At 44.8% G+C, this 12,147-nt stretch overlaps 1 protein-coding gene across 1 annotated transcript in view; it reads left to right on the forward strand.

Moving 5' to 3' along the window:
• LOC311287955 (globoside alpha-1,3-N-acetylgalactosaminyltransferase 1-like) overlaps positions 1 to 12,147 on the forward strand; it is a 59,281-nt gene that overhangs the window by 8,998 nt on the left and 38,136 nt on the right. Inside the window, exons 2-3 of the mRNA XM_084405082.1 lie at positions 890 to 925; positions 10,159 to 10,194. Coding sequence (XP_084261208.1) covers positions 890 to 925; positions 10,159 to 10,194 — 72 coding nt within the window. The remainder of the gene's footprint in view (positions 1 to 889; positions 926 to 10,158; positions 10,195 to 12,147) is intronic.

The following is a 12,147-nucleotide window of genomic DNA, read 5'->3' on the forward strand; positions in this document are numbered from 1 at the left end:
TTAAGACAACATATTTAAATGTAACTCGATCTGAGACTGAAGCAGTTCAACGAATATTTGAGGGGAGATAATCATCTATTCACTATGTTTAAAGGCTGTTTGTGGATAGCCTGGCTCCACCCTCCTACGTACTTCTGCTCAATTTTCATTTTCCTTCAGTTCTCCGTCTGGGTTTGTGGTATATTCTAGGGTTTTCTGTGGCCAATTTTTTGGCGGTCCAATCAGCGAACAGAGGGAGTGGCTGAGAACGATGACGTTGAGGTGCTCTAGTTTGAGTCGTAGACATACGTCACGACCAAACGTTAGCGATTGGTTATGGCAGATCCAGAGTGGCTCTGGGCAGATCCAATAGTTTTAAACTTCAACAGAGTACCCGCCTTCAATGAAGTTAACGCTTGTCAATTGAGAGTGGCCAGACTGTACGAAATGTACGAGAGTCTGGAAGGATCAGGCTAGTTTGTGGATAGGCTGAGGTCTAATGTTGTTTTTGCTGGCCAAGGATGTGTTCCTAGTTGTAGGACCAGACGAGCCTGTTGAAGAATCTTTGCTGTGTGGTGGGAAGGGGTGAACGCCGGGTTGTTCTGTTCAAGTGCGTAGTTCATTGCATTCAAAGCTTGTTTTCCACCCTAAGGTTTTTATTTATTTATTTAATTTTTTATTATACATTGTGGGTATGATCATAGAGTTATGGAAATGTACTGTTGTAAAAAATGTCAAGTGAATCTCAGATAACATTTATTTCTTGGAATGTTAGGGGGCTAAGTAAACTTTCCAAGTTAAAACGGGTCATGTCTAAGCAATTTAAAACATATATCGTGCTGTTACAAGAAACTCACCTTTTGTCCTGTGAACTGCTTCACTTTAACACTGTTATTGTGTTTCCTCACAGATTGATTTATTTTGGCTACACCCCCAATTCAACCAGGTGAGTGTTTTTCAACTGTGTGTGATAACTACACCCATAAAAACAAACTTGAGCAAATACCTCTAAAACATAAGCAGTTATTGGCCTACTTCTAGAAATGAATGGGATACTTGTTTTAATAGGCACTCTAAAAAATTGGAGAACCACTGAACTAAGGAAAAGGGATATGTAGAATTGCACAAGTGCTACTACTAAAGAGTGCAATGTCAATACAGCCTGTTATCTTGATTCTAATTTCTCATAAGCTTATTTGATTTGGCCTATTATATTTTTTAATAAATATAAAATAGTTACCAAAATTTATGTCGGTAACTGAAGTTTGACTAAAAGTAATGACTAAAAGTTGACAAAAAATGCAATGACTTTTCGTTAATTAAAACTAGACTAAAACTATGAAAGACAAAATATCTAAAATGTGACTAAGACCAATAAGCATTTAAACTGGATGTCATTGAAGTTCCCTTCGTACGGTCACTACGAGTTACGTCAGTGACTGACGAAATTGGGGGTTTCACTAAGAAGCCTATCATCTTCGAGTTCTATAAAACGAGCCAATGGCATGGGAAATGCCATGGGTCTGTGGAATTTGCATGGCACAACTCCGCCCCACCGTGTGGGTATAAAGGAGGAGCGTTGGCAATCTCACATTATGTTTTCGCTTCGGAGCCAAGAGTTTTCTTCACTCCCACAAGCCATTCTGAGTTATCTTCACCCTACGAGATGAGCGGCTCTCCAGTGTGTTGGTGCAACGGCGCTTTCCAGCAAGATCACTGTGCCTGCTGCTGATCTTTTTCAAGATGGCTCGCCTGTGTGTTTTCTGGATGTGGGCGCATGATCCATCTGCCTAACGGTCACGAGCACTGTTTGGCGTGTTGGGCTTAATCACGCTCGGCAGCGCTGGTGGATGAGTCATGTTTTCATTGCGGGAACATGACCATCGTGATGTTTAGATCGAGACACAATGATCTCCGTGTGGGTAGAGTTGTAATTGATTGTAATATAAATTTTACTACAGTAAGTTAATTCTGTTAACTGATCCAAATATTCATAATCAATTATACACAAGTTACAATAACATATTTTTTTAGAGCTAATTTGGAACACCGGCTACCGTCCAACTTTAGTTCTTGGACCAAACGATGGTACTTGCCAATTTGTTTTCTCACTCTCAAAATCTCATGAACCCACATAGACCGGCGTGTCCGTCCTCTCTTTCTATGTGGTTCAGCCATCCCTTCATCCAAAGCAAGGGACAGAGCAAGTATCCTACATTGTCGACATTTTTAGTATGGAACAAATTATCTGCGAAATCAGTTACAAGTAAACTGTGGCGCGGATATTCTGTATCATAGCAACGAAGCGTCCCAACTGAAAAAAACGCTGTGCTGGCAAACAGCGAAAAAACGCTGTGCTGGCAGACCTTAAAAAGTTAAATAATAAACTTAAAGTACAATCAACACCTTCACATTACACTTGAATATAGGTGTAATCTGCCGGTTGTCCTGCAGGTGACCACATAACTCTGTCTTCATACAATTGTTTTTACGATCTTCTTAGGCTTACGATGCTTTTGGGAAACGCAGCCCTGTTCGAATATAGGTGTAATCTGCCGGTTGTCCTGCAGGTGACCACATAACTCTGTCTTCATACAATTGTTTTTACGATCTTCTTAGGCTTACGATGCTTTTGGGAAACGCAGCCCTGTTCAGTTCCGGCTGTTGGAGCAGATGTTGCAATTGCAAGCTGTGGGCCCGTTCAAGTTCACGCCCCCGTGCAATTGACTGCTGTTAAAGCGAACAAAATAAAAAACTAAAATACTCGAGAAAAGAGCACTTTTCCTCTTCCACACCACACAGGTGTCCGTACCCTGCGCAAATGCAGTGCACCGTCCCCCGAAATGATCCAACCCATAGCCAGCTGGGCCGAGGCATGGAAAGCCATCCCTGGCTCTTAGACGAGCACGGAGAAACGGCTGCATATCAACTGCCTAGAAATGTTGGTGGTTTTGCTGGCCCTCCAAACCTTCCTACAACTGGCAGGTCACCATGTCCTAGTCCGATCGGACAACACGAGAGTAGTGTCCTATATAAACCGCCAGGGGGGCTCAGGACGAGACCTCTGTACAGGCTAGCCAGAAGTCTCCTCTTATGGGAGGGATACGCTGGCCCATGAATGGCCTAGCCACATTCTTTATGCTTTTCCCCCAGTCGCGCTCCTCCCTCAGGTCATCAAAAGGATCAGGGAAGGCAGACATGTAGTCCTTCTAGTGGTCCCTCTCTGGCGGACCCAACCTTGGTTCCCCGAGTTGATTCAGCTGCTCACAGCAGCCCCATGGCAGATAACCCTGTGGAAAGACCTCCTTTCCCAGGCAAACAGGACGATTTGGCACCCCCGTCCCAAACTATGGGCCCTCCATGTGTGGCCCCTCGACGGGAGCTTACGGACCTTCCAGCCAGAGTCCTAAACACTATTTGTGAGGCTAGAGCCCCATCCACGAGACGCCTCTATGCCCTTAAGAGGTCTGTGTTCTCCAGCTGGTGCTCAGCCAGGAACTAGGACCCTGCATATGCGAAGTACCACTGGTACTTTCATTTCTTCAAGAGCTACTGGATGCGGGCCGTGCCAGAGTACTTTGGGTCGTAGATAGAGCCAACTACGGAGAGAATGCCTCTTCTTGTGGGTGGCCTCTCTTGGATGATGATCTTAAATTTGAAGTTGTCGCTCTCAATACACCATCGGACCCCCAATGCTCGTTCGACAGGTAGCATATCCAAGTCAAGATTGAGGTCTCTTAGTTCTTCAGCTCTCTCCTCCACAGGGATTGCAGACAGCACGGCTCTGCTGTTGCTCACCCACTTCGTAAGGCGGAATCCTCCTGAATGAAGGATGGCCCTCAAGTCGCTGTACATAGATACTGCTTCCTCTTCTGAGCAGACAGACTTGAGGCAGTCATCAACATAAAAGTTGCGTAGTACTGTGTCAACACTTGCAGCATTGTACTGACCTCTGCTGTCGTGTGCACACTTCTGTAGGGCAAACGTGGCACAACTCGGAGATGAGGTGGCACCGAATATGTGCACCCTCATTCGGTACTCTGCGATGTCTTGTCTGATGTCACCAGAGGGCCACCAGAGAAACCGCAGAAGGTCAGCATCTTCAGACGGCACCCGTACCTGGTGGAACATGGCTTCCACATCTGCCATGACAGCCACCACCTCTTGCCGAAACCTTGTGATGACACCAAGCAGAGTACTCGTCATATCCGGGCCCTGTAGGAGCTGATCATTCAATGTGGTGCCTTGGAAGGACGCCCCACAATCGAACACCACTCGGATCTTCAGCTTTTTAGCATGATATACGCCATGGTGTGGCAAGTACCACACCTTTCCATTGCTACGGCTGATCTCTTCATTGGGAACCTTGACAGCGTAATCCTTCACGATCCAGTCTTCCACAAATGCAGAGTATTCAGCATGGAACTGAGGATTCTTTGTGAACTTCTTCTTTAAGTTGAGAGCTCGCTGTTCAGCTACTTTCCTGTTGTTCGGCATCTTGAAAACTGTGTTCCTCAGTGGTAAACCGATGCTGTAGTGACCCTCTATAAGTTTTGCTGACTGCGAGACCATTTCCAGAAACTGGATGTCTTCCCTTGACATCTCTACACGGTCGTTTTGACACTCTGGAAAGTCAATCTTGAACTGTTGATGGTTCCACAGCTCATCTAGCGTAGCCACTGATATGCGATTGGAAGTGACCTGTATGAGTCCACTAGTCGTGTCATGGCTGTTGACTCCACGGAGAGGACCATTGACAATCCAGCCCAGTCGTGTTTTTACCGCGTATGGCCCATCTTCCACGCTGGGTACCACCTGCCACGGCTCCATGGCCTTGGGTACGTCAGTCCCGATGAGAAGATCTACCTCTGCCTGAATCTTTGGGATCTTCACTTGACTGAGATGAGGCCATTTGTCTACTTCCTCCTGCAGAGGGATGTTCTGTTCACGTGCCGGGATCACTCTCTGAGAATAGATGTTGGGCAGCTCCAGGAAGCTGTTGCCATCCATGCCGCTGACTTCCAGACCAGACACCACTTGGCTGCTCACCAGCCGCTCGCCTCCCATGGTCTTCAGCAGAATACTTGTTTTCCTCCCTGTGACATTGAGTGAGGCCATTAACTTCTCTGTGCAGAAGGTGACATTGCTGCCTGGGTCGAGGAACGCATAAGTAGTCACAATCTTATTACCTTTCTTGGCCTTGACATGTACTGGAACGATCGCCAGAACACTATTAACATTGCCGGCCCCAGTAGCTTTGCAGGTCCTCATCTCTGCATTGATGCATCCACTTACTACTGAACTGGATTCTCCATCTGCTCGTTCCACCTTGTGCTTTGTGTTTTTGGACGTGTCAGTCAATGGCTCCTTCTGCCTTGCTTCATCAGTAGCATCCTTATTCTTCTTATGGAGAACTGTCGGGTGAGTAAGCTGGCACACCTGGCAGGCCATCTTCTCATCGCAGGCCTTGCTCATGTGTCCTTGTTTCAGGCAACTGAAGCATAGTCCTTTACTCTTAAGAAAGTCGATCTTCTTCTTGTGAAGAGACCTTTTCATCCTTTTGCAGTGTTCCAAGGTGTGCTGTTCTCCTTGGCAGAAGAGACAAGGGTTCGAGAAAGCACACAATGATTCTCCCTTGGGCTTTAATTTTGTCTCTGCCGGATTCTTGACTGCTGTGGCTGCAGTAGTGAAGCTTCTCTGAGCACCACTCGTTCTGGCTGATTTCTCAGTCTTGTGAGCCCTTACATGGCTCTTGTTTCCATCCGTAATGTCGCCGAAGAGTGGGTGGAGGGCTTCTTCCGCTTGCTGAATCACAAAGCCGACAAGGTCCCTGAACTTAGCGCTGCGTTGCTCCTTCTCTAGGAGAGCACATGCTTTGCTTCTCCACCTCTCCCTCTGCTTGTATGGAAGCTTGGCAGCGATAGCTCTCATATTGGACACACTGTCAAGCTCTTGCATGTACTCTACATCCGACATTGCGTTGAGGCATCCTGTGAGGTAAAGGCCAAAGGAGTGAAGTGCTTCTCCGTCATCTGACTTGATTGTCGGCCAGGCCAGTGCTTTGTCGATGTACGCCATTGAAATCTTATATCCATTACCAAAGTGCTCCTTTAAGAGCCTCTGGGCTTCACGATAGCCAGTTTGCGGTTCCATGTGAAAACAACTTCGTATAAGCTCTCTCGGCTGCCCGTCCGTGTACTGCTCCATGTAGTACAGCCGGTCCCTGTCACTATCCGTCTTATCCTCTACTCCATGTTCAAAGGCCCTGATGAATAGCCTATATTCCATAGGGTCCCCCTTGAATATTGGAATCTTCTGAGGTGGCAGGGTAGCGAGGTTCTGTTGTTTCATTAGGAAGTCAATAATGGATAATGGCGAAGATTCTTGTAGCAAAGTCTCCTGTTCCGTCCTCACATCCCTAGTAGGGGCTCCATGGCTACCTCTGCGAGCAGGTTCTATTCTGACTTCTGCTTGGGGAGTGGTCGTAGCTTGCCTAGGAGCTTGTGGTACCGTGTGCTTTGCTTTCTCTATGTAAGAGTTCATACCATCTTGCTGGCTAACTCTAGACCAGGCTCTGATACCTTCAAACTCCTCTAGTACTCTGCACTTAGCATCGGAGGCGGCAAGCGCGATCTGCATTTGCAACTCCTCTCTCTCAGCTTTTATCTTAGCTTCCTGTTCATCAAGTAGTTGCTTTTGTTTTAGAGTGAAAGCTCGAGCTTGTAGCTCAGCTCTCTCTAATTCAGCCTTCAAACGGGCCGCTGATGCAGAGGATGCTTTGGAATGTACTGAGGATGGTGCTTTAGACCCTTTCCTTAACTTTCTCGAAGCAATAGCCACTGATGCACTATCTTCAGGAGAAATCTCCTCATTTGTCTTTTTAGCCTCAGCTATGCGCTGATGCACCTCTTTTATCCATTTCTCAGCCTTAGTAGCAAAGTTATAAAACATATCGGCCTTCGGCTTAAACCATCCTTCCTGATCTGCATTCATTTCTGACGTTTCATCCAGTAACACTTTGACTGATGTATTTAGTTCACAAAACTCTCCAAACAGCTTATTGAACTCTACTGATAACATTTTCTCTACAGCTGGCAGGTTACTGTCGTCACCTTCATCCATTGACTGAGTTATCTGATTCATTTTGCTGGTTAGCTGACCTAGCTTGTTTTTCCTTTTATTAATGGCATGACGGACTTTTTCTTCATAAGCCTTGGCTGTGACTTTAACCTGTCTAGCTTCAGTAGGTTCAGGTTGTGGGGTTGAATAGTCTGCTTGGCTCATCTTGATGAATTTAAGTTACAGTGAGAACCAAAAAATAAATTTGCCTATTTGCCTGGTGAAGACGTTTCTCTATAACTCTCACAAGAGGCTGTCAGCACTTGCTACAAATAGTAGCTAAAGTTGCACCAACTTAGCTAATTATCAACAAGTATGTTAAATTTTGACGTCTCCACTCAACAGAAAAGGCACAAATAGCATCCACAATCTCTTTTATTCAGTTCTCACTGCCCACCAATCTGCTTCTTTTCCTTCCTTACAGAGCTCCAGCAGTTCGTGATTCTTGAATCCTTTTTCCTCCTAGAGCACAGTTTTCTTACTATGTCAGGGCCAGCAGTCCAATCCCTTGCATAAGTTAATTACTCGTGCCGTAGAACGTTGTATCAGGGCAAAAAAAAGCTCCACTGGACTCCAATGTCAAAGGATAACAAAAATGACCGTTTATTTAGGTCCCACAGTGAAATCTTCTTACAGGAGTAATAAAATAAATGTTTCTTAAACCAAAACTAATGCTGTCTGATATTTCTAAGACAATGTAACGTCCATAGGCTACGGTAAGAAAACTATATCGCTCAGGTATTTGTTCACAGCTGGCTCCGAGCGTCCAAAGTCAGTTATGACGCTTCAACGGTATTGCGGGAAACCCAGCACAATTCTCTTAAAGGGGCGGTAGCCCTAAATTCAACCTAAACCCTGAGCTAAACAGAAAATGGTTTTCATTGTTTCCAAATCTCAAAAACAGCATTTATAATTCAAATTATATCAATGATAGTTTTCTGTAAACCTCCTTAACATTACTAAGAAACATAACTGAGAAATAATAATCTTTTAATAAAGTTATGTTTGACTACTATTAGCAATAAGCTGTTAATGTAGTAATATAACCCTTATAAATCAAATATAAGGTTATTCCATATCCCAAATAATATGTACAGTGTTTTGGCTCCTATACCTCTGTTGCCGATCCATCGTGCAGTGTCAACTCAGCAGTGACTGATGCTACCCCAGATAGGCAGTGTGAAAAGAACAGCGACCTCACTACTTTGAAAATCGTGCAGTGTGGACTCAGCATAAGAGTATGGGGTCTCTGCGGAACAAAAGTGGGTGTTTCTAAATTTGTGGGTGTTTTCAAACTGGTACTGGTGGGTGTTTATAAATCATGCAATGATAATGGTGCCCTTCACCCGACCCGACCCCACACCTAAACCCTACCCTATCTGTGACTTAGGCAAATCAGGTAATGCGGTCGAAAACGTCCCTGTGTTTATGGCCTCGCCCACTGATCTGGTAACTTCTATTACTCTCCTGCAGAGACCTATACTTGTTACCTAACAACAACACGGTATATATGTATACCAGTGTATACCACGGTATTGTATACCAATATCATATGTAACTTTAGAGACGGTCCCTAAATGTGCGAATGTCCAATGTCAAGCCAACTTTATGCCAGTATATCACTGGGAAACGCTCAGTCAGCATTAAACTTTGCGCGTTAAGTTCATATTCTGAGTCCATCTGCTTGCCTGCTAGTTTGGTCTTTTATATCACTGTATTAGTCCATTAAGCTAAGTTAAGCGTTTTATATGTCCAGCAGGGGAATCCTGAAGTATTGAGGGAGACCCTCACCCTAGTAGCCTACTGCATGCAGCACATCGCCGCAATATAAAGTTTAGGCAACTAAACAACTAAGAGAGATATACGTCAACCTCAAATGTAACATTGAATCTGTACATCCGCATCGGGGTTGTAACATTATAATCTCATTCACGGTAGAGAAAGATGCATGTAGGCTACACAGGAAAAGTAACCGTGAAGACACTGAATTGAACATAAAACAGCCATCACAATAATCACAAATACACTTACATTGCTGTAAATGAGTTTTATATATACTGACCCAGATAATCATTTTGATTTTATGAATGAATGGCTTGATCTAACTGTAGCAAACACACATTATTGTTGAGAAAAGTTTATAAGGGTTAAATCTGTTCCTAAATGCCCAGCAGAAAGACTGTGGAGTTCATTTTCAGGAGCTGCTGTGGTGTCATCATTACTTATTTCAATGTAACTCTAATCAACTAATGGACAAATGCAAAGTGATAAAATATAAAAAATCGTGATATAACTGACAAGATAGTAGTAACGTAATAAGTGACTTTTACAATAATTAGCCTACTTCACATTCTCTCTTTCACTTCCAAATAATTTCAAGATTGCTGTGATTGATTAATAGAAGCTCTTTCAGCACCTGTTGCAATAGGATCAGGGCCTATGGAAGTAAAATAATGGCAAATGTTTTTGAAACAAAAAAGCCTGTTGAATTGCACTACTTGGGGAAAAAATAGGCATTGCATTAACCATGCTTGCATTTTAATGCATTGTATTTTTAGGGCTTGCATTTTTATGGGCTGAAATTCAACATGGTTGAATATTTAAGCTGTGAATATTTCAATTAAAAACATTTCAAACACATTTTCATTATTAAAAATTCTCAATAATTCACTTCCAAAATATTCAAACTGTTTAAAAATACAACCTATAATATTCAACAGGCAATTTTCGGTCCATTTTATTTTTCGCTCTGCAAATTCGCTTCCACAAATTCAAGTGGTTCAAATTCGACAGTAAATTCAACATTGACATCCAGGAGCTGCAAGAAAAGCAGTAGTTTGTCAAGCATACTCTCCATCTGCTGTTAGTCTACCTCACCAGCAGGTGGTGCAAAAGCGCGTTGTTGACGAAGACCAGCAACAGTTAGAACACTGTAAAACCTCATCAAACTACTGTGACAGGTTCATGTGTATCGGTGTATTAAATCTGATAATTCAATTGAGAAAATATATGATCTGCTTCACTTTATCACTCATGATCTGTTATTGTGTTTCCTCACAGATTGATTTATTTTGGCTACACCCCCAATTTAACCAGGTGAGTGATTTTCAACTGTGCGTGATAACTACACCCATAAAAACAACCTTGAGCAAATACCTCTAAAACATAAGCAGTTATTAGCCTACTTCTAGAAATGAATGGGATACTTGTTTTAATAGGCACTCTAAAAAATTGGAGAACCACTGAACTAAGGAAAAGGGATATGTAGAATTGTCAATACAGCCTGTTATCTTGATTCTAATTTATCATAAGCTTAATTGATTTGGCCTATTATATTTTTTAATAAATATAAAATAGTTACCAAAATTTATGTCGGTAACTGAAGTTTGACTAAAAGTAATGACTAAAAGTTGACAAAAAATGCAATGACTTTTCGTTAATTAAAACTAGACTAAAACTATGAAAGACAAAATATCTAAAATGTGACTAAGACCAATAAGCATTTAAACTGGATGTCATTGAAGTTCCCTTCGTACGGTCACTACGAGTTACGTCAGTGACTGACGAAATTGGGGGTTTCACTTAGAAGCCTATCATCTTCGAGTTCTATAAAACGAGCAAATGGCATGGGAAATGCCATGGGTCTGTGGAATTTGCATGGCACAACTCCGCCCCACCGTGTGGGTATAAAGGAGGAGCGTTGGCAATCTCACATTATGTTTTCGCTTCGGAGCCAAGAGTTTTCTTCACTCCCACAAGCCATTCTGAGTTATCTTCACCCTACGAGACGAGCGGCTCTCCAGTGTGTTGGTGCAACGGCGCTTTCCAGCAAGATCACATTGCCTGCTGCTGATCCGTGCAGTGATCTGCCGATAGTGTGTGTGCTTGTCCCTGGGTGCGTCAGCACTCTGCTGAGCTTTATCCTCTCTCTAAAAGAGCTGCACGTGGCACGTCTTTTTCAAGACGGCTCGCCTGTGTGTTTTCTGGATGTGGGCGCATGATCCATCTGCCTAACGGTCACGAGCACTGTTTGGCGTGTTGGGCTTAATCACGCTCGGCAGCGCTGGTGGATGAGTCATGTTTTCATTGCGGGAACATGACCATCGTGATGTTTAGATCGAGACTCAATGATCTCCGTGTGGGTAGAGTCTCCTCTGCCACACCCCAATCTATCTCTTCCTCGAGAGGGGATACTTTGGCTGGTGGCCAGGGCAAGCCGTGGAGCTTCCGTGTGAGCCTGGTTTCTCTCGGGGACCCAGTGTTTTCAATCGGGGCTCCGGCAGATGATGTCATGTCACTCACAGCATCACAAGGCAGGCTTGATTCCTCTGGAAATGAGCATCCGACTGCGTTGCCTCCCTCGGGAGTGCCAGCGTTAGCTGAGTCAGATCCAGAGCTGATGGCCATGCTTTCCTGGGCGCAGCTTAAAGCATCGGTTGGAGTGGCGCCGCCCTCCCCCGAGCACTGTAGGCTGGACGATTGGTTCCTTGGCGAGACGCGTGCATCAGGACACCACCGGAACGCTGTGCCTCCCATGTCCGGGCCGGTCGTTCCGCTGCGCACTGTCCGACCTCGCTCTACGGGCAATGTAGGTCACTGCGTGATCCCTGGGACAGGTGATGTCCACATGTGTGGTCCAGGAACGCCATTAGGGCTCAACCAGTTTGATGTGCAGGAGACTGAGAACTTGTTTTCTCAGCACCCCAAAGGCTGGGTTCTTCGGCGGTGTGGTTGAGGACTGCGCCCAACAGTTTTTGTCCACCCAGAAGCAGACTGAGGCCCTTCTGCACCTACGGCCAGCCGTCCAGAACTTGACCACGCCCCCACTCCGGGACGATATGCATACCCATGTCTGGGCCGGTCGTTCCGCTTCGCTGCCCCATCGTGTGTACGCCTGTAGTTCCTTGACCCTGCTGGTTCATTTCTTGAGAGCTTGGCTTCCCAGCCTGCTCCGCTGGCTTGTGCGAACGACCAGGTTCGGCTGTGCGATTCAGTTCTCACGGTCTCCTCCCCGCTTCCAGGGAAGTCCGCTATACCATGTTAGGTGGC

The sequence above is a fragment of the Rutilus rutilus genome, assembly GCF_951802725.1.
Source record: "Rutilus rutilus genome assembly, chromosome: 3".
NCBI lineage: Eukaryota > Metazoa > Chordata > Actinopteri > Cypriniformes > Leuciscidae > Rutilus > Rutilus rutilus.